Genomic DNA, 23864 nt, shown 5'->3' with positions numbered 1-23864 from the left:
TTTATCCGCTGCGTTGTAAACGACTATCAACGCGCGGCGGCGCAGAGCTAAACTAAATCTCGCAACTCTAGGACAGATCTCGCACAGGTTTAGTGCCACGAAATCGCCCATAAGGTTGCGCATCTTCTTATTTCTTCAATCAACGATAATATGAAAAAATATTTTTTTAATTATTGTTACCCAGTCCCGAAAGTACCGAAAGAACCGGGAATTAATAATTTCGAGCCCCAGTTTTATGATCTCTCAAAATATATAACTTGATAGCTCACCCTATTGCTATCCACGCCCTCCACCAGAGCCCTAGTCCTCTCAGTCGCCTTGATGGTGGCTTTCAGCACCCCGTCGACGTACACGTGGTAACTCTCGATCTGGTTCCCCGGCCCCACATTCTCGGGAGCTGTCCAGCTGATCAGCACGCTCTTGTTCAGCTGCCGCTCGAGGGTGAGCTGCCTGGGAGCCGGCACTAGGACCGAAAATAGTAGGTCAGCTGCTGCTACGAAGGGGCCAAACTCTAAGGTCAGTCTAAGTAAGCCTAGGAAGCTATGGGTGTGTCCTAGTTTGGTACCTTAAGGCGTTTGCAGTGAGAGGGGGGGGATATCGTGTGCAAGGTCAAAGAAAACTAAGTATGTGGTCTAACTTTTATAAATATAAAGTTAATATCAAAATAGCTACGACGCGACGGTTGTCTTTTATACACTCAGATGCAAAAAAACGCAACGGAAAATTTTTTCGCCAAGTTTAAAGTGTTATATTTTTTTTTACTTTTATCCTTATTTTCATGAATTTTTTAGCAAACCATATATAAACCTATTAACTTTAATTCATAAACTCAGTTTTTTACGAACTTTAGTATTTGGCTTATTATACAAGGTTAATCGAATGGTTGTTTTTATCCTAATTTTAAAACACCCTGTGCTATAATTTTGTGAACAAATATTTCTAAATCATTATTTTTCGGTTAAAACCATGTCTCCTGAGCATTTTGTTTTTTACCACCACTAAGAACCATATTCAATCGTACACAACAATAATCACCATAAATAAAATATTGCAAATAATTGAAAATATTGCAAAATTTTTGTGGCTATATTGCATATAAAGGTAGAAAAAAAAACAGTAAATAATTTAACACTATTTCTCCATGAAGATAAATGTATTTTTGCATTCGTTGAAACCAATTCCGAAAGCAGTTATTCCACTAGCTTGTTGCACCTTCAAAATTGCGATTTTGAAGGTGCCTGGGGACTGGAACCTTTGACCAGGCCGTTTATTCTTAATTTTTGGAAACAGTAAAAAAGTAGTTAGGACTTAGGTCTGGACTGTATGGAGGATAGTCCAACAATTCGATGTTTTCTTGATTCAATTGTGTTTTTTTCGAGCTGTGTGGAAACTTGTATTGTCTTGGTGCAGGATCATTCGTCGTTGAGGGTCGGTTTTTCGAAACTCAACAATTACTTCCGGCAAATGAATAGATATATTATACAAATCAGCAGTAACAGTTTTTTAATCTTACAGAGGAATTGTTGTTGCTGCATGACCCGCTTTTGAGCCAAATGTCCTCACCATGTTTTTGGAAACACTTCAACAACGGATAACTTTCGTCGGTTTTGGTTCATCTTGGAACATCCAACATCTTGAAACAGGTTCTTAAGGGTAAATCCAGCATTCATCACCATTGAAAATACTGTATATATTTTTATGTTTCTTCAAACCGGTGCGCGGTGTGAGATTTTTGACATCAATAGACTCTAATTGCTTTCTGTTCTTTTCTCAACAGATGTGGTATCCAAAGAAAAACTAATTTTACAGATATTTCTTCATATAAAAATTGTTGAATTGGGATCTTTCAAATATCCACTGATGCTTCTTGGATCAGCTTAAGTATAGCATTGACGTGTTCCTAGGTAACTGCCATTGTTGGTGGACCTGTTCTTGTTTAAATTCTTCATACCAACAAGAAATTGTCGACTAATGTGGCACTTCATTGCCGAAAATAGAAACCATCTGGTCAAGGCACACTTGTTGAGACAATTGCCTTCGAAAATTGTAAAAAATTATTGCGCGAAAATTTTCTCGGTTTAATTCCATTTTTTTGCGTTAAGTTAACTAAAGATGACAGTTAATTTTGACCTCTAATATACGTTGACAGGCGCCTACTATGTTTGTATATAGCTAAATATAAAAGACAACCGTCATAAATAAAAAAAATATTATAAAACGTGTTAAATTGCAAAAATCTATACTAAAAGTACTAGTATTTTAATAAAACTATAATAGCAAATAGGTTATTCGAAGATGCATGTACAAAATACTAAAAAAATAATTAGTATTTACATTAATTGTATGTATGACTTTAATAAAAAAATTGGTAATCAAAATTCATGTATTTTTGTTTTTATACTATATTATTTATATATTTATTACAAAAGTTAAAAACTTTTTAATAAAATAAATGTTTTGTTTAAATAAATTAAATATGTATTGTATGTGCATCAAGAATATTATATTGTAATTTTAAAGTGTTAATAACTATGGCAAATGTGCAAACTAAAATAACAAAGCTTGAATGACCTAGTATATTTATAAAATTGATTTTATTTCTAGAGCTGACTAAAAATTACATTACAAGCTTAATACAGGTTAAATATCATTAATAATAATTAAATAATTTAAAATATCAAACGCTTTAAAGACCAAACAGGACAAATTAACACAAATACTAAAGCCTGATAAATATTTAAAATTTAAACTAAGTTTATAGTCGTATACCTAAAAAGCTATCATTCAATTATTACTTAGCTTAAATTCATATAAATCAAAGAGATCTAAACTAATATAAAAATATACTTCACCGGCACGTAAAACGGGCACCTTAAAATTTTGATGTATTTTAAAGTTTTGTATATTTTGTTCTAATGAACCGATTTTGAAGATTTTTTAAGCAATATGTAGCTAAATTATTTGACTTTTTAGGATCTCTGTCTAAATTAAAAATAAAAGTTTTCATCTGTCAATTGTACGAGGAAAAACAAAATGTTGATATTTTGGTGAAAGTTTAAAACACCCTGTGAAATATATTAAGACAGCACGGACTTAACAATTTCATTCAATCATCTAGGTATATCCTTTCTCGATATTTTGTTTTTTGGTTCATCTCAATAGCTTTATTTTTGTTGCAGATATTCGCTTTTGAAGAGAACACAAAGAACTAAAGCATGATTTTAATGTAAATATGACGAAATAGTATATTATTGAACGAGCAATTTATGCTAGCCATTATAGGTGACGTTTACGTCACGAGCCGTAGGCGAGGGGCGCAAGTCACCCGAGTGAATAATGGGTATAAATTGCGAGTTGAATACTATACTTTGTTCACGGCCATTATAGTAATTATGAGTAGTGTTTGAATTTGTATTTTTAATGTTAATCTTACTATTAATTATTGTATTCATGTTTTAGGGGAAAATGTCACTACCTACTTAAAATTTGGCAATTTCAAACGTCAAAATTAACTAAAAGATAATAAAAACGTCAATATCATCAGTTGCTATGCATCGAGAGTCGCAGTCATCTCGAACTATTCTATTTTAAAATATTTGGAAAGTTTATTATTAGATGTGTTTTACGACATACCTGTAACAGTTAACCTAATAGGACTGCTCATTCAGCCAAAAGTGTCCGCCAGGTGCATGCGAAAACTACTCGCTTTGTGATGTTCCTGTGTCCGTTTTCTGTCCTTGAAGTTTGCGAATGCGTGTGTTTATTTACAAATTACTGTAAGTCATGCTTATACCTTAACTAATTTACGTTAAAAGTGCATATAATTAACTAATTGGTATTGAAACAATACAATCCTCTATATTTTTATATTTATTTAGTCACGTTGTTCCATATTTCAAATAAATATACAGGGTCCGGCAATAGTGCGTCGGGCATCTGTAGCTCCTAGAATAAAAAACTTGAGAATTTTGTTTAAGTGCAGACCTAAAGTATGTACCAGGATGTATTTCGGGAAAATATTTTAACTTCTATAGGGTGGCTCAAAAAAGTGTGAGTGGACCTGGATGATTTTTTTTTAAATGGAACACCCTGTATATTATTGCATTTTTGGCTTCCTTTCAGATCACTTTACATAACCCTAAGATATGAATAAATATATTTCGATAGTTTCAGAGATATTAAAAAATAAATCAAAAATATATTTTTCAGCCCTTCTTAAAAAAATTATTAAAAATACAAAACTGTCCTGAAATCAAAACTATATTAGGTATTTACATTAGATGGTCTGTTCTCACTTTGCTATAAATATGATAATCGTAAATCATACAGGATGTTCAATATTCTACGCCAAACTTTCTAAAATATAAAATATTTTTTTTCTTTGTTTTTAAATGGAACACCCTGTATATATATTTTTATTAGATGGAGATTAAAAAATTAACATTTTTTGTATTTAGAGTATTTCAAAATTCTTAACGATTTCGCAAATACACGCAGTTATTATTTCATATGGTGCTTTCAATGGTAAAATATGAGAGAAAAAATCATTGGTTGGCTTTGATAAAAATTTACTGTGGAAAATGCCATATGAAATATAAAAACCGCAAATATCTGCGAAACCTTTGAAATTTTGAAATACTCTAAATACAAAAAATGTTCATTTTTAATTTTCCTCTATTGAAAAAATAATATACAGGGTGTTCCATTTAAAAACGAAGAAAAATTATTTTATATTTTAGTAAGTTTGCGTAGAATTTTGAACATCCTGTATAATTTAAGATTTTCATATTTATAGCAAAGTAAGAACAGACCATCTAATGTAAATACCTAATGTAGTTTTGATTTCAGAAAAGTTCTTGTATTTTTAATTTTTTTTTAAGAAGGGCTGAAAAATATATATTTTTGATTTATTTTTTAATATCTCTGAAACTATCGAAATATATTTATTCATATCATTTTAGGGTTATGTAAAGTGATCTGAAAGGAAGCCAAAAATGCAATAATATACAGGGTGTTCCATTTAAAAAAAATCATCCAGGTCCACTCACACTTTTTTGAGCCACCCTATAGAAGTTAAAATATTTTCCTGAAATACATCCTGGTACATACTTTAGGTTTGCACTTAAACAAAATTCTCAAGTTTTTTATTCTAGGAGCTACAGATGCCCGACGCACTATTGCCGGACCCTGTATGTGAATAAATTATTTTTTGGTTTTATTTATGAAAAGAAAAAATACAAAATACATTTGAACTGAAAGAGGGCCCGCCATTGAATAACCGGAAACGGAAATGAAAATTAAGCCATCATGTCCTTATCATGTCAACCTGTCAATTGGAAAGTTAGTTCTCCAGACGACAACGAAGGCTTTCGGTGGCGTATCGTGTTTCCACGATTTAACACAGAGTTGACACTTCTCTCTAGTTAATTATTTTATGATCCTCCAGTCTAGAAAGTTTTTATAGACAGACATGTAATGATCCTTGGACTTTTGTGGTATAAAAAAATAGCAATCCAAGACTTCCAATTTGGCCGCCTCTGCTATCTCTGGTGGTGTACAGGGCTCATTATCACTCTCATAATTCATTTTTTGATTTTAAACGAGTTCTTGATATGCCACTTAATAATCATTACCTACGTAACATTTGACAATTTTAAACGTCAAAATTAATAAAAAGAAAAGATAAGAAAAACGTCAAATCATCCACGCCGCGCATCGGGGTGTTGTGAGTGTCACGTTGGCATAGCAACAAAATGTAAAGTAAATGCAAAATGTGATTTATAGAAGTGTCTAGCCCTAGCAGTCAACTATTAAGCTTGACCAATCAGGTTGGTTAGCGTGGTTATTTGAAGGGTGTTAATTCATTTGTGTTTTTCAAAAACTCTAACGTGATTGGTCGGGCTTAATAGTTGCCTGCTAGGGCTAGACACAAGTGTGATTTATCATAATTCACTGTTATCAGCTGTTATATTTCACTCTATTACAAATATGGGCACCATATTCCTTCAGCTAGGAAGTAGAATATTGATTTATTATTAAGCGGTCGTGGACAAAAATGTTAGTGCCTTTTTCAAAAGCTTTTGAGATCAACCAAAAAACAAACTATCTGGAAAAAATGCACCTAGTTGATAAAATAATTTTCAAATTCCTTGTTTTTTTAACATATTCCACAGAGTGTTCCAAACTTTCACCAAAATAACAAAATTTTGTGTTTCCTCGTATAATTGACAGATAGAAACTTATAGAAATAGGTTAATCATTTTTAATTTAGAAAGAGATACAAAAAAGTCAAATAATTTAGCAACAAATCTCTTAAAAGATATTAGAACTAGAACACAATATATAAAACTTTAACATGCATCAAAATTTTAAGGTCCGTTTTTCGTGCCAATAAATAAAAGAATAATCTAAAGTTATTCAATCTCTAGTACGTAACTCCAATTTCATTAAAATGGTTTTATTGATAAAGCAACTTTACAAGATCGCTATAATACTAAATATTTTGTTAAAAAACTACCTAAATCATATGACAATGTTTTATATTTTATTTTATGAGAAAATAACAAAAGATCAGTTTATAAAACAGCGTCATATTTTCGTACAAACTTCAGAAATTAGCTAACACTAGCAATATTGTTTTGAGAAAAGCTAAAATCCCTCAAATAAGGAGTACTCACTTTGGTGTACCTGTACTGGTATTCGCAAAAATGACAAATTTAAAAGTTGGTTTACAAATGTATTTCATTGTTATTAAGCTTAAAAGGTACAGGACAATGATTTTCTTTTCCTAATATGTATGATCAACAAGTTTTACAATCTAATGAAATTTAGTAAAAAATTAATTTACAATATTAAATAGCTTTACTTTAGTAGCTAAAAATATGATAAAAACAAAACAAAGAAAAAAAAACTGATAAAGATCATTTTATAGATATAAAAAATTTAAAATTAATCAAAAAAGTATCAAATCATAGGCAATTAGAGGCACATGAGAGCGTCAAAATAAATAAATGTAAAGATAATATGAACAGAGATAATGGTCCAATTCCTTCCACTTCTCTGTTCTTATTTCCTATTGTTCTAGTCTCTGTAATTAATTGTTACACTCGGTTGGTTTGAACTCGCTTGGCTAGATCTGCCACGTTTGGTCAGTACCAAATGAGAGCATCTATAAGCGCTCAATTTGTAGATATTAGTTTAGTTTTAATCATCTGCTGATGTTGCTAACAGAGTTAGCGAAACGCGCTTCCAGTGTTTAAAAGTAAAGTATTTTGGTTTTATTATACATGGTCTTAAATAAGTACAAATATTTTCAGGGCTGTTGGATCTTGATAAAAGAAACATATTTTCTCTTTACCGTTTCTCAAATAAGTCCAAAATAACCGAGTTATTTTAATTTGAAAATCACTGGATCTTTTCTGAGTTTTCTTTCTTGTAAATTTAATCTACTACCTATGTTCCCATATTATCAAGAAATTATGTTTTAAAATATTTTTTTTTAAAATTCCAAATTTTTAGAATTTTTTTTGCGAAAAAAACCTCATAGACGTGTCTCTGGGGTCAAAATTTACTACTCTTAAAAATATTTGCATTTATTCAAGACTCACTCTGTATATTCATAACTAGTCAACATATGATACGCAATTCCTTTAATTTCAAATGCCCAGGGACCATCCTGCGTTATAAGAAGGGGTGAGCCACATTTCAAAAATGCCCTGTGTATAACTTTTTGATCATACGCCAAGAAATTCTATATAATGATTGCTTAATGAAATGAGATCAACGTCGTTGTTAGTAAAAGAGTAAAAAAAAACAAGTGCAATATCAAGCGGTCTCTAAAAAATATGATCATGATAACACATGCGTTAAATGATCCTACCTGTCTCACCTTCGGGTCCTCCCGTGTCGTCCTCGTGTTGTTCGGCCATTTCCGCCAGCTCGTTTAATCGGGCGACATCGGCAGCAAAATTCTCCTGATTTATCTCTTCCTCGCGAAGAGTGGACAGAACTGCCTGATGGAATTCTAGAAGATCATCACCTACAAAAAAGATTTATTTTTAAAGTATATTAAGAGAGTTTATAACGTTATCAATCACCGCGACCTTATAAATCTATTGTATCCCTCTTTCTTGAGTTATAACTCATCATATAGTCTCAGAGATTTGACAAAAGCCAGTATCTGAGACGATTTTGCAGAGGTTAGTTTTCCATCTCCGATACATACATACTGCCATTACTCGCTGACGAGTATTTGACACGCATCAGAAGATGGTCACGCAAGGCGTATTCTTTCATGAGCTTTTCTGTGACTGAAAAGCCCGATACGTGATATTATCTGTCTACCGCTCTCCGGACATTCAAAAATCTCATTGCGTTGTTGTCTCTTTACTTTTTGGTTGTCGCTGGTAACTGAGTTTACAATTCTTCTCCATTTTGTTCTATTGTGAGCTTCTTCCCACTCATTCTGCATGTTAATCCCCTTTAAGTTTTCGTGAAAAATGTCCTTGTACCTTTTGAGTTGTCCACCCGGCCTCCTCTTACCGTCTACAAGCTCACCGTAAAGCAGCCCATATAACACACAATATCCGCAGGATATTCATAGAATGTCGGAATGTCCCCATTATAAGATCATCTTATAAAGACATCTATAGGATATCCTCCAGACATCCTGAAATCCTGTAGATGTCTCAGAATAGAATATCCTATGGATATATCTGTCGTATATCTAATGTACATCCAGCTGAGATATCCAAACATGCTCATGATAATAAAATATCGTAACAATATCGTCTAGATATTTAGGAAAAATAAATAATGTACTACTTTTTATATTACATAAAATGCAATAAACCATACAGATATATATATATATATATATATATATATATATATATATATATATATATATATATATATATATATATTACGTCAAGGCAACACAATATCCTGTTGGTATCTTCTAAATAATCTGGATATTTATGAGCTTGGCCACTCCCAGTAATATAGAGAATTTAAAAACGCCCGCGCAAAAAAAAATTTCCCACAATCCATCTCTCGACAGTTGTTTGTTTTTGCATCGTGTATTATTCGGTTCTTTGATTTATATATATATATATATATATATATATATATATATAATACGTCAAGGCAACACAATATCCTGTTGGTATCTTCTAAATAATCTGGATATTTATGAGCTTGGCCACTCCCAGTAATATAGAGAATTTAAAACGCCCGCGCAAAAAATTTCCCACAATCCATCTCGACAGTTGTTTGTTTTTGCATCGTGTATTATTCGGTTCTTTGATTTAGTGAAATTCGAGGTGAATTCGGTCGTTTGTCGATATTGGTTGGGCTTAAAAATGACTGAAACTAACAAAACTGGTTGAGTTTGACTTAGTTTTTTCTTATACTCATAGTTCTAGCCTTGTTCTAGCATAAATTCTATCCTAACCTCAACTAATGTCGAAAAACGACTTAGGGTCTCACAATGAAAAATTTGTGACAAAATTATAGGTGAAAATTTGTTGAAAGCGCTTGTTCTTTATCCCTAAACCCATTTTCGTGTTTGATCTATTAAAACAGAAATCTTATTTTTGTGTTTAAATTTTGAGTTTCTGGAATGTGTGGTGTTAGAAATTATACCTGTGTCCTGTGTGCTAACCATAAAATAATAAATACAAGAAGAAGTGTCAAGTCAATGTTAAATTATGGAAACAGCGTGGCTGCCTGGGTAACTAATTTTCAGATATGGCGGCTGGGACATTTGACATGACAATTTCAATTTTATGAAATTTATTTCCGTTTCCGGTTTTTAATGGCGGGCTGTTCAGGAGGTTTAAATGAGGGTTAATATACTTTTTACTTTTTCTAGTAGTAAATAATACAACAAAATTACTCAAAAATATTTATTTGGAATTTAGAACAATGTAAATATGCAAATCAACACAATTAAAGAGCTATAAACCCATAAACTACTGTATCAATATCAAAATATTTAAATAACATCAGAGATGCTGTGTTAAAGTGAAATAGTAAAGTAACAATGCACTGACTTACAGAAACTTGAAGATAAATAAATGTTTTCACAGCTTCACGGGCGTAAAACTAACTGGAAGCAAGAAAAAGACAACAGGAACCCACGCAAAACCTGGAATCAAAAAAAAAATATGTAAAAAAAACATAAATATAGGTACATAAGACTGTTGTGAATTAAATCAAACAGGACTTGAATGAAAATAAAATGAATAAAAAATATGATACACATATGATATACATGATATGATATACATCTAATACCTCATTTGTATTTTAAAAATAATCTACATACATAGCATTATTGCTATGAAAATACATAATAGGTACCTATGTGATATGTAATTACGCATTTCTGTTCATCTTGTAGATAATTAATGTAGGCTAATAATAGGTAGTTCAATAATCATAATTTACCTTGTGTAACTTGCTTTCAATTGCTCAAAATCACCGATCAGTCTTTAAAGTAGAGATACGGAAAAATCCTTGGTAAAGAATATCCCAAGATCTTTGGATCTAAAGCTAAAAAAATATAAAAACAGTTAATATATTACCTATTTTTACATATAATATGGCCCATACCTACTACACGCAGAAACGTCGATTTCATCATTTTATTCATGTAATTAATACCATATATACTTTATTAAGGTGTTAACAAGGAACTTTGTATCAAAAAACATCTTTGTACTTATAAATTTCAGCCGAAATATCATAAACAAACTTCCAATCAAATCTAAAACGGCAAAAATTAAAATGGCGCCCGACCTTGCCAGAGGCCTCGGGAGTTGACACACTATGGCTGACACAAATCATATAGAAATATTCAGATTTTTGTCTAGGACAGTCTAGAAGGCCATGCTTTCTGCCTGGGTAAGACCGCGCCAGAACTGTTTCCAATTTTCCGGTTTACTGTCACCCCCCTGGTGCTAACTTTGATGTAAACTGTTGGTGCTAGACCATGGTACAAAGAATACAAGGTATGATCGATAGCGGCTCCAATTTCGTTCAGTTCGCGCATACCACCTGTGACGTCACTAGGAAAATAATGAATAAATAAAAAATAAAGAAAGTTGACAGGAGATCTGCATTTTTTGGGGTTATGGTTAAGAATTGTTTATTTTTAAGACTTTTTAGTTCGTTTAATTTAATAATTACTAAAACCAGCAGTTCCAAAAATATATTTAAAAATAATAATTATCTATTAACATGGATTTGGACGATAGGTAAGAATACTGAATTTATTTCTATATTCGGTATAAAATTGTTTATTAGGTTTTTAGTTTGCGATGTTTATGGTAAATAATTTTCATTTTCATTGCCTCTGAATTCACATGAGGACAGAGTTGAGGATATCTATGGAAAAGTAACCACAAGAGGAATTGTTACATCATTTAAAAAATATTGGGAAGTTTATTGTTTCCCATCGAAAATAGAAAATGCCAATGCAGATGAATGTATTGTAATTGTGATAGAAGTAATTCCAAGGGTGAAGTTTATTATAATTAGTGGAAGTAATTCCAAGGGTGAAGTTTATTATAATTAGTGACCTGTGCTTTTCTTTTTATATGTAGATGTTTCTGGTTTTGAGAATAAATCCGTTGAACGACACCCAAAATTTAGAGGAAGTATTTGCATACCCAGAATATGCCCATCAAAGATTATATAGCTCAAATTTCCTTTAATGGTAGGCAATTATTCAATGCAAATTAACTTTTTAAGTGACTGAAATATTAAATAGTTTACAATATGGTATATCATTAAAAATATATTACTTTTAGGTACAATTAGGGCCTGATACATTTCAAAAAGTAGAATATTATTTTATATTAAATGAGGTATTGTACCAACAGTCAATTTATATTAATACCGGAGATGAAAAAATAACAGAATAAATAGTTCTTTTTTTATACTACAAAAATAAACTATAGAATACAACAGTATTTAAAAAAATAAATAAAAAGTTATGTCCCGGCCGAGATTCGAACTCCGGTCTCTCGCTTCCTAGCCCGACTCCTTACGCACTGCTCCACAGTAACTTGCTTAGCGATAATTCAATGACGGTATATAAACAAAAAAACAGGTTTATAACAATATCTTGACGATTTGAACTGGCGCGCGGAGCGTGCTGACCAATAGCGCCTGTTATCACCTGTGACGTAGCGACCAACCTGCGCAATATCATACCTTGTATTCTTTGTACCATGGTGCTAGACATAAACTGCTAGACTCCATAAAGGGTAATATAATCTGGTATAATACCATGGGCGATTGAAAAAAACGGCGTCAGAGGTGGCTTGGAAATGAAGATTGCTGTTATTTTGTATGTAAAATTATATGGGGAATGTCATCGATCGTAATTTTCAAGCCAATTGAACGCCGTTTTTTTTCGATATATTTTAGAGCTGTTAATAAAAATATCCAATGAATAACGTCAAAATGTGGCCAAATAAAATTAAATCGCGAACGTTTTTACTATAAACTAAGGATGAAGTAAGTATTGTCAAATAACAGTCCTCATATAATGTCCTAAAAATATTCTATAATGCTCCCAACATCATCCTTGTATTATCCTAGAAATATCCCAAATAATCGTAAAAGGCTTGCCTAGGGATGTCTTGAAGATGACTTTTTTTGTCCCATCTGGATATCCCATAAATATCCTCCTCTGGTTTTTGGATATCCCTAAGATATTTACCTACTATATCCTTGGTGGATATCCTCAAGATATCTATAGGATTGTGTTGTGTTATATGGGAGAGATTTTGGTATGCGGTTTTCTTGCATTCTGCATACGTGACCAGCCCATCTTAAGCGGGACTTTGTAATCATGGCTTCAATGCTCTCGCAGTTGGCTCTTCTTCAAGGACCGATACGTTTGAGACATGATAGAACCATTTGATTCTTAATAATTGTCTAAGGTGTCTCTGTTGCAAAATGTTTAATGCTTTCATGTGCCGGCGGTACGGCACCCAGTTTCGCTTCCATATAACATGGTGGGGATTATTATTGCTCGGTACACTGTAAGTTTCGTTTTTGTGCTCAAGTCATGATTATAGAAAACCCCGTCTTTTAATTTCCAGAATGCTCTTGAGGCTTAGACATAGTTTAAGGAAAAGAGTAGTTGCACTCTCGCAAATATTTTCTGCCAGTTTTTGCAAGCTGTCAAATATCGGCAGGTTGCAAAAGCATTTCAGTTGAATTCCGTCCGTCGAGCTGCGAGGTTCAAACGTTGCGTTCCAGCACAGAGACGGATTGATAAAAAATGAGTGCATTACGTGTGCTGCTATTAATTGTAGTAATAATTCAAAAAATTGTTCTTTGAGTTTTTTTAGATTTCCATCGGATATAAATCGGCAAGCTGATAGTAATTATCAATTAACATTTAATTATATTTGGTTATTTTAGAAGCTGAGATATTATGTAATTAACTAAATGTTATTATTTTTTTTAGCAGGTGGGCAGATTTTAAAAATAGTTTTTTACATATACAGGTTGTCTCAAATATGCGCATGAAAATATTTTTTGGTCAGGGGATTTGCCATAAAATTTTCATTCCAATAATAGTTTACGAGATAATTTATATAGATTTATTTTTGAAACAATTTTAGAGTAAATATTTTGTACATCTAAAGTCTCCGCAAATTATTCATATTTTTTAATTGAAAGAATTTTATAATAGCATAATCTCTTATAAATTTAGTGGACTGTATTTTTTGTTTTTTTATTTATTTTTTATTATAAGTGGTCGTAATATAACAATATTCAAAATATTATAGACAAAATATTGAGTTTATGTTTGAGGGAAGAAAAGTGCCACACCTAGCTTTAAACCACCTTAAATATACAGGGTGGCCCATTAGTGCGAGGAAGTCCAATATCGTCGTCGTTGTCGAAGATGTGAAAAAAGTTTTATTCATATGTTTATAAAGGGGCGTATCCTAAAATATTTTGTTATATACAGGGTGTCACAAAAAAGTTATGGTAAAGTTAGTTTTATTTTTTTTAATTATTTTACATCATTCTATATAAATTATTCTATTTCGCACTCATTTTACCGTTGAAAGAGGATTATTTCACCGGATAGCATAGTTGCTGTGTTGGAGCCTCATTTATTACGCACTCATTTCTGGGACACCCTGTATAGGGTATTTTTTATGGCGTCATCAAAATCGGAATACTTAAAATGGTATATCTCAATTTTTTTAAATGCCACATTCTGTATATTATTTTTCTGTCAGATGCAGAATTAAAAAGTGAACATTTTTTTATTTAAAGGGTTCCTAAATTTTTAACGGTTTCGCAGATATTCGCAGTATTATATTACATATGGCTCTTTAAACAGTAAATTTTTATCAAAGCCACCTAATATGATCTTTGTCTGATATTTTATCGTTGGAAATCCCATATATAATGAAATACAGAAAATATTTGCAAAACGGCTAAAAATTTAAGAACACTTCAAATACAAAAAATGTTTACCTTTTAATTCTACATCTGAAAGAAAAATAATATACAAGGTGTTGCATTTAAAAAAAATGAGATACAATATTTTAAATATTACGATTTTGGTGACGCCTTAAAAAATATCCTGTATACGATAAAGAAAATTTTTCTACACGAATTTATTCTGGTATCCTTCGTGTTTAAGAAAACATAGCTAAGTATTAATAAAGTTATATTCACTCTAGTTTTTTACCACCTTTCGTATATAATGTTTTTAACCAAAGTTTTAGTAAATAAGAAATAGAATGGCCACACCGCTGTGACACCGCAGTGTGCTTTAAATAAAGACGGTGTACTATATGCAGAATTTTATGCCGAATCCAGTTATGTACAGAAAATTAAACATGTTTTAAATCAAAAAAAAGTTGTAGAAAATCTCTGAAATAGATAATAATATAAAAATATGTCATTATATATTTTTTCCGCATTTCTTCCAATCAGAAGATTTTCAAACACAAAAGAATTTTTACCTACGCGAAATATGAAAAGATTCTGTTTTCAAGCAAGTTTTTTTTATGAACTCATATTTTCCTAAATACATATCTGTGAAACTATGGCGAGTGCCACGACTATACTTTGCCTAGTTAATAGACCACGACTATACAGCTATGTCAGTGGTCACGGGAGGCGAGAGCAAGGTCATATAAAGTGGCAGAAAAAGAACAAAGGATTTGACAAGGAGTAAAACTACTAGTTTCCTTATACTATGGCTTAGATAAACATAATTTAATTCTGTGCTTAATTTCGAAGTTAATATTGGCCTCTTCCGAAATCAGACTACCAAGGTAATTGAATTCCGCTACATATTCCAATAGTTCTTGTCCGATTTTTATGGCAATGTTGTAATTTTCCAGGGGAGTGCACATGATTTTAGTGTCTAGAGTCTTCCACGTCCTTGAGTTCTGTTTTAATAAGTTCTGTTCCAGTTAGTGGAGTGGTCACTCCTTTTCTAGCTAGATCGTTTTTTTTTCAATCTGGGTGTAGAAATAGAAAGGGGATAAATACAATAAAACTTATAGATTGCAATGCTTCCAACATAGAATTTGAGGAAAAAACTCTTAAAAATACTTAATTGAGTTCTAGTTTTTGAAAATCTAAGACTATTTACCTATGAGACGTTGGACAAAATGTGCTGGTACCAATCCTCTACGACCATCCAATAATTCTGCATCTAAAAATCCACCTGGACCCATTGGTTCTCCCCACACCAAAAGGTAATCGCCGGCTTGTATACTCAATTCCTCTTCAGATTCTGGCTCAGGATCATATGAGAATCTTAAAAAAAAGGTAAAAAATTAAATTTTCAATAAAGGAAATGATAAATAGGTATATAAAAAGGAAATATACAGTTAATGATGAGCAAGACGTTAATATACTTAGGTCAAATATATTTTAATCTTATTTTTCTTATAGGATTATTTTAATTAATGTGTATGTTTATCTAATTTTATTTTAACTAGTTTATTTGTTTTGTATTATTATAAAGACTGTTCAGCAATCGTTCACCGTTACGTCATCATTATTTGTCAAATATGAGTTTTAGAGTTTGTCTGAGATCAGTTCATATTGTTTAGAAAATTTTAAGTACGTTCCTATATTATTGATTGAGCGACTTCGTTTTTTTTATCGGCATTTATTTTTTTTTCTTGAACTCTTCATCAGTTACGATCCCTTTAATTCCAATCGTTTGGACTATTGAAATTCCTATTTTAAAAGCATCAGCAACTCGCTATATTATTTACTAAAACGCTATCAATTCGTATTTTACATGAGAATATTACACATTTGCATTGAACTTACTCTATAAGGCGTCCACGGGCAAGACTGTTCTACAAGCGTCTCTTTCTCGAGTAAATTTATTTATAAGCTTAGCAATGAGCTCTTGTTCATTTTGTTTAAATCTTTAAGGCATTTTTGCAATAAAAAGTTGAATTTTGTTTGACAACAACAATCGATTTTTAATTTTGACATTGATCGATGTCCGTCAATAAAATTATAACCCCAAATTGAATGACAATGACAATTACTAAAAAGAATATGCAGTAATTTTCGAAATGTCGTAATGACGTCACCAATTTTTTTAATCTGGTTGTCAAGCGATTGAGAGAGTTCCACAATATATGACGTAACCTTGAACGATGGCTGAACATTCTATACCAAAGCAAGTATAGTAACTTTACCACCAACCTTGCAATATAAACTGAACACCGTCCCTTGCCAGGTATGTCCAGCATGTCCACCTGGCCCTCCGGCACGTGCTGTCCATTGAGGAAGCCCCTGTTATCCGCTGGAACGGAATGCAGAGCACCTCCAGCGCTCCACTCCGAGTCCAAACCATCTGTAAGCATACGAGGGCGCAGGTCAGTTATACCCGACGTGGCGCCCCAAGGTGGCGGGTGCGGGGTTACGGGAGTGGCAACGCGCCTTTGACCTGCTCCGAGAGAGATCAGGAGGTTAGAGTGAGAAATGAGGAGGTTAGAGAAGGAGATGAGTGTCTTTAGAGTAGTAATACAATCATAGATATGCGATTTTATATGTCTATTAGGGTGCGCCAAAAAAAATATTTCTTTTTCTTTTTAGTTACCTTGAAAATATCGAGCAGGATGATGAAAAAAATCTGGTAAAATTTGAGCTTTTAGGGTGTATTCCGTTGCTTACCTTGGTTATGGTTTTACGTTCCGTTTCTACCAGTTTCCTGAAAGTTTTCTTATTACGGAACACGGTCCCTGAAAAATTCGTTTATAACTGTCACCAAATTAACCAGCGCGAGAAGGCTGGTTTTTCTGGTTTTGTTTGTCAATCAGTGTTATTTATGTGACAGAAATCAAGTAAATATTGGAAGTTTGTGTGAAATTCTCATTTAATTTCTAAAATTTGTAATATTTTGTATTTACATCCAAAAGCAATGGAGGTAGGCAGTAAAGGTAAATAAATTTTATTAACTAAATAGAATGACTTTTTAGGACCATTTAAACTTGTCATGCAGCCATTGTTTCTTAAAGTCAGGAACATTTAAAGAAAACATGAACAACAAGACAACAAGTAATCGTGAATGTTTTGTAAGCTATAAAAATATAAATATTGATTAGATTTGTTTATTTATTATCGATCTATTTTAATATTGGACCTGCCAATCTTCACTTGAGTTATCTAACGAGTTTAACAGTTTATTAATAAAGTACTTTTCAATATTAAACTCCATTGAAAAAGAGAAGCAAACGTAAAAGCAGAGAACAGGTAGTACATTAAAAATGCATAAAAGATAAATTTTATAATAGAGGCTCTGATTGAGAGGTATTGAAATTTAGAGCACAAAACATCCCCCTTTAGAACTTTTTCTTTAATGGCCATAAGCGGGAGTAAAAGACCAACCGCCCGAACAAACACTAGAGGCGCCACCGGTCATCAAATGGTGTAAAAATTGCGAAAATTTAATCATCTAATTTTGACACAAGGGTCGCGCTTAACTTATTCAATTTTAATTCAATATTCATTGTTTTCAAACTATATTATTAGACTTTGTTGTATTTTGTGAATGTATAAATGTTTTCTTAGTATAAAGTTGCATTATAGTAATTTAAATTATATTACATACATATTTAAGATTCAAATATTATGACATATATGTCAGTTGCCGTCTAAAATGTCATCTTCTCTTCTTTGCTTCTCTTTATGCCAATAGCTATGGTAACCATCGTGGTAACTGGTGGTAACCACTAAATTTGACGTTTAGGTTTGACAAATTTTTAAAACATGCAGATTTTTACGTCCAAAATATTTTTTTTTCTCAAAAGCTGTTAATGTTAGGTATAAAGTGTTTAATATCAAAATTCATCAAATTTTACAGAGAATTTAACCCTTAAGTACTAACATATTGAAAAGGTCGCGCCTATACTAACAGACCGTCTGAGAGACGCATTAAAAAAATACATATTTTGTTTGTGATTACAGATTTTTTGTAAGTGGAGTGAATCATTAGCATTAAAACTACAGGAAAAAAATATCTAATACTTATATTATGCAAACATGTTTTATATTTTTGAAAGAAAAGTACTAGTTTTGGATTTTTGACATATCTTTGTTTCTCATTGAGATAGAAAAAAAAACGAAAGGAAAATGAAAAACTATATTTATTATTATATTTAGCATATAAAAACCTATCTATTAAGCACAACAAAGTAAAAGAAAATATAAAGAATAAAAAAATGACAATGCCAAGATGGGCTTGTTCCCTACACACTTTTTTGCGCATTCCAAACAAATTGTTCTCTTCATTTTCTTCGATATTAGTCTACTGATCGTTCACACCCATATTTTCGTCATCTATAACAAAACATACACAGCTACATACCTTTAGATATTAGTTAAAACCCGTTTTTTTGCCTTCTAATTCGAATTCAGAATTATGATCGCTGTCTATAGCAAAATTTTCGCCACATTCGGATTCTATGTCACTATTTTGCTATTATCGCTGCTAATCTCTTCATACCACTTTAGAAGAGTATCCTTGTAATTTTGCTCGCCATACTTCACATGTTTTGAGCTATTAGGTGCTTGATTCATTGCACAAATTAGAAAAAAAGCTTACGTTAACACTAACACTCCGTCTGTCAGACGGCATCGACAGTTTAAACTAAAATATTTTGAAAACTACACACTTTCACAAATTGCCCTGCCGGCTTTTAACTTGTTTTGATGCGTATTGAAATTACATAGTTGGATGATAATTAGAAACGGAGGGGAGTGGAGATGTCATATGTCCAGCTAGTCCGTTGCGTCTGTGAAACGGGGTGTTAGTACTTAAGGGTTAAGTATATAATAAAAAATGGGTGTTCCCATTTAAAATAAAAAAGTTGCTATCTGCTTCCGGTATTTCCGGAAGTTCCGCCATATTAAAAATGTTTTTAATCGATATATCTCATTGTAAAACAAAGATGTTAAAAAATCTCCGATCTAGATATTGTAGTTCTCTAGAAACTTCCAATGCACGCTCAGTCTGGGACACCCTGTATGGCATGGTATTACCAGCAAGAGTATTTAAATATAATAGCATACCTATGTTTATTACTACTCGCAGACATAAGTGATTGGATGATATATGATGGATGGTAATGGAGAATTCAATAATACTAGAGTGAATAAAAGATGAATAATATACATTTCACTTAATGAATATCTAATTATTTAATAATGCGTTTATATATTTGATACCAATTAAACTTTTAGTTACGTAATCGAGAATGCGATTTTTAAATTTATTGTTGCCAACCACGGACATATTCGGCGCCAGGCAGACAAGAGACGACAGTGAACAAAGAAGTCGAATTTCGCGAGAGAGACGCAGATATATTAAAATTTAAAGGTCCCATCAAGTCCCATTTTGTCTGTTGCCAAGTATATTTCTTTGAAAAATAAACAAGATTTTCTGAAAATAAATTAATAATATAAGAAAGATATAAGTAACGTATGTTAATACGGAAATGTAAATTTTTAGTTTAGGTTGGTTTAGGTTCTTTTTTCGCAATGTACTGATAATATCAAAGAAACAGAATGACTAAATTGATCGATTTCAAACAGATAAAATCTCAAAATCTGACAACGGCGTATTTTATCTAATCTAACCTATGATTTTAGGACGCTAATCAGCTGTGCTAATCAGGCTTAAACATAAACAAATCTGATTAGTTGTTTTCTTGCATTTTTGCCTTTTTAAAGTGTGTTTTCAGAGTTTTTCGATATAATATCGTTTTGTGAGTTTTTAAGATTTAATTTTAGTATTGTTTTTGTTGCGTACTAATTTGTAAATATTGTTAAATATGAATACTGAACAGGACACGAGTAGCAGGAAAAGACGAGATGGTGGCAATGTGTGTGCTTATAAAGACTGCAAAAATAGGTCTTATTCTTCGACAAACATAATATTTCACTCTTTTCCAAAGGATCCTGAAAATTTTTATAGAAATATACTATATAATTATGTTATTAAACTAAATGTAATCCATAGATCGAAGACATGTTTAGAAGCTTGTAAGATATTTTTACAAAAAAAATTGAGCAACTCTATTTTTTTGTACATAAACTCCACATTGTGATTTTACACTTGTTCAAGTCCATATGTAAAAAAAATACACGTAAATAAAACATTTCTTACAAATCGACTTGGTCACTTTATCTTGTTTACCAACGATATACAAAATATTGCTTTTATTATCTTTATTCCCCGACAAATATGTTTCTAATTATAATTTATTTTATATAATATTTAGAAAACTCATTTTTTTCGTTTCTATTTATTTCTTTACCCATACAGTAACTATTTATAAGCTATACAGGCAAGTTTTAATAATAGTCTGTTTCAAATTTCCCGCGAAAAAATTACGAAAATTTAAAGGGACAAGCGAGACGAGGTCACTCTCGCCACCACTCAAACATGAAAGGTACCGCACGAACTGTCGTCTCTTGTCTTATCTACTCTTTGGCCAGGCTAACTAACTGGAATTTAAATTTCCCGCTGGGAATTCAGGTTTATTTATTTATTTCCTGACATTGACATTCGTTTCGACACTTTAGTTTTGTATTTCGAGTTTTTGGTTTAAATAAATATAGTGTTGTGATAATTTAAGGTTAACAATGTTTACTAGCAGATCTTGCAGTCGAACTCTGTTCTTTTTAGAACCTCTTTTAGTGTAAAGTGTACAAGATAGCTTAATAGACGTAAAAAACTCATCGCAATTTTATCAGAATATTTTGAACGGGAAACCGGTAGTAAGTGCTGTCCTTAGTACTGCTAAGAACGTTAGTTTTGTTGATGTAAATAATAAGTCGTTAATATATTTATAATTAATTTATTTTTGTTTCCTAATATATTTTGATTAAAAGAAAATATGTAAAAGTGAGCAACGCTGTGCCATTCAAGCTCAATCACGTGACTAAAAGTTTATTTGATATGAACTATATCTTCTGATGTAATTGGATTTTTTTTTACTTAACTAACGTAATATAAAAATATAATTAAGAAAAAAATATAGCATTTATTACCTAAATCGACTTCGTCCATAGCCTTCAGCTTGATACTCATCGGTGGACCGGCTAAACTGTTAAAATGGGAACTGAGTGGGTTGGAAAAGGTAACTGCGTTGGTATAACTGGTAGTTACTATCGGATTGAGGGGATTTGAGTACTGATTCAGTGAGGAAAATTGATTTAGCGTGCTAGTTATAGGATTGTTAAACGAAGGATTGTTGTACGAAGACACTTGACCTGGAAAAAAAACTAACGATAAATATGAGATAAATTTTGGCCGTTTTACTTCAAATTTTATATCGACGGATTCGTCAAAGTTCAGAGAATAATTTAATTATAAAGTGAAGTAATTATTCCAAAAATTGTACAGGGTGGGTCAAATTGGACGCTTTTAAAGGGCGATGGGGGAGATGGATGAAAACTAATATCGGTGTCTGGGGCTCAATTTTTATTAAAAGCATGATGGTGAAAACTGCACATCAATATTTGTTACCGTTTCGGAGTTACGGGGTGTTATTCAAAAATGTGCATTTTTAACAAATCGCTGTAACTTTTTTTCTATGGAAATTTTGTGCGATGTGTTTTATGAAAACATTTCGAAATCACCTTTTTACGTAGAATTTAATGGTTTAAGTATAATTTTTTTAAAACTAATAATTTAAGAATTGTCAACAAAAAATTTGATTTTTTATATGGGGAACACTGTGTATTTTTAATTCATTGTAAAGAATTTAAAATTGCCATTCCAAAAATATAGCATACTTGATATTTTGCTTAATTGCTCTTCGAGATATAGATTTTTTAAAAATTCGCCCACTTTAAATAAGTATGCTTTGAAACGAGCTTTGAACAAACTAAAAAACAAAAAAATTCTAGCTGTGGGCAATTAAAACGAAAATAATATTTGCAATGAGAGATGCAGAATTTTATAACACTTTAAACTATATTTAATAACATCAACACATTTCAAGTATATCAATAACAATAAAAATTATTAGCAAACCAAGACATGAGATTTTGCTACAGATGTTGGACATATCGACTGTCTTCTCTGTTATGGACAGGCGGGACCGTTTTTGAACATTTCTCGCGGAATTCATTACCTCAGTGGAAGTGAAAGATAACCTCGCATGACCGCTAATTACTTCTAATTCGTGCCTAGATTATACGGGCAATTTAAAAATAATTATTCTTCTGCAAAGATAAAAATCCTTAGGACTAAGTCCGGCGGTCTCGGCGGCCTCGATGGCCAACGGCTGATATCTAGGTTAGCTATTCAATCGTTCTCTAAATTGGCTGAAAAAAATTGCTGATAACTTCGAGCGATATGAGGCGGTGCCTTGTCTTGCGGGAAAAATATGTTTTCGAGTTCTATTAGGTGCATTATCATCAATATAGGGTCCAAAGCCTACTACTTTACCACCCTTTACATGTAGTGCAGTTTTATTTTGAGGAATATACAGGGTGCTACAAATTCCAGGTACAGGCATTGGTATCTCGGAAACTGTAATAGATATGAACATAGTTAAATTGGAGCAAATTTTTGCCTTGAGGGTTCACCAAGATGCCATCAAAAAAGTTTCAAAAATTTCGAGGATTGCTGAGTTTTTTGAATAAAAAAACGCATCTTTTAAATCAATTTTATTTTTTCCTATCGTTACTTTTTATAAAATCCAAAAACTAATTGCACATTCTCATTGCCACTTTATTAGAGATATCTGACAGTATTTTTAGATTTTCAAAATAGCTCATAGTCTCTGAGATACACAGGCCAATTTAATTTTTTTAAATACGGACATTTTTTATTTCACTTTTTGAAAGAATTCAATCCCCTAAGTACAACAATATCTGCGAATGTTGAGTTATTGAATGTTATTGCGTTAACATTTTTTCGACAATTTTATTATGTATTTGACAGCGTGAAATATAGAACGAAAACTTCTAATTTCTGCCGTATCGAGTATTTAAAATTAACTGAAATGCACCAATCCTATAGTAAATAATTAGAATATATTACTTACCTAAGCCTCTATTCGGATTAGCTGAAACCAATGGATTCGTGAACGTAGTGTTCGCAATAGAACTAGTAGCAAAATTTGACGAAGGTACTATTGAAGTCCCCAGCCCTGTAGAGGGAAGAGTACCGCCTATAACGTTGGTACCGATGGTTGAAAGGGGTTGTCCCAGCGATGTTCCTTTTGATTTAAAAAAGGAACAAAACATTAATGAGAATATCCAAATGATGCATTTTATTTTCTTTATTCCGTATGGTCGACAAAAAAACGACGTCAAGTTGGCTT

General features: G+C 32.0%; 1 protein-coding gene across 1 annotated transcript in view; it reads right to left on the bottom strand.

Moving 5' to 3' along the window:
• LOC115882268 (RIMS-binding protein 2) overlaps positions 1–23864 on the bottom strand; it is a 76538-nt gene that overhangs the window by 37172 nt on the left and 15502 nt on the right. Inside the window, exons 6-12 of the mRNA XM_030900256.1 lie at positions 23586–23759; positions 21580–21801; positions 16729–16972; positions 15650–15816; positions 7880–8038; positions 6678–6692; positions 270–463 (exon numbers count right to left, since the gene is read on the bottom strand). Of these exons, the coding sequence (XP_030756116.1) occupies positions 270–463; positions 6678–6692; positions 7880–8038; positions 15650–15816; positions 16729–16972; positions 21580–21801; positions 23586–23759 (1175 nt within the window). The remainder of the gene's footprint in view (positions 1–269; positions 464–6677; positions 6693–7879; positions 8039–15649; positions 15817–16728; positions 16973–21579; positions 21802–23585; positions 23760–23864) is intronic.

This window comes from Sitophilus oryzae, unplaced genomic scaffold (assembly GCF_002938485.1).
Source record: "Sitophilus oryzae breed Bouriz unplaced genomic scaffold, Soryzae_2.0 scaffold_1000_pilon_pilon, whole genome shotgun sequence".
In the NCBI taxonomy this organism is placed as follows: Eukaryota; Metazoa; Arthropoda; class Insecta; order Coleoptera; family Curculionidae; genus Sitophilus; species Sitophilus oryzae.
Note: the sequence above shows the minus strand (reverse complement) of the source record. Positions and strands in the feature narration are given on the sequence as shown.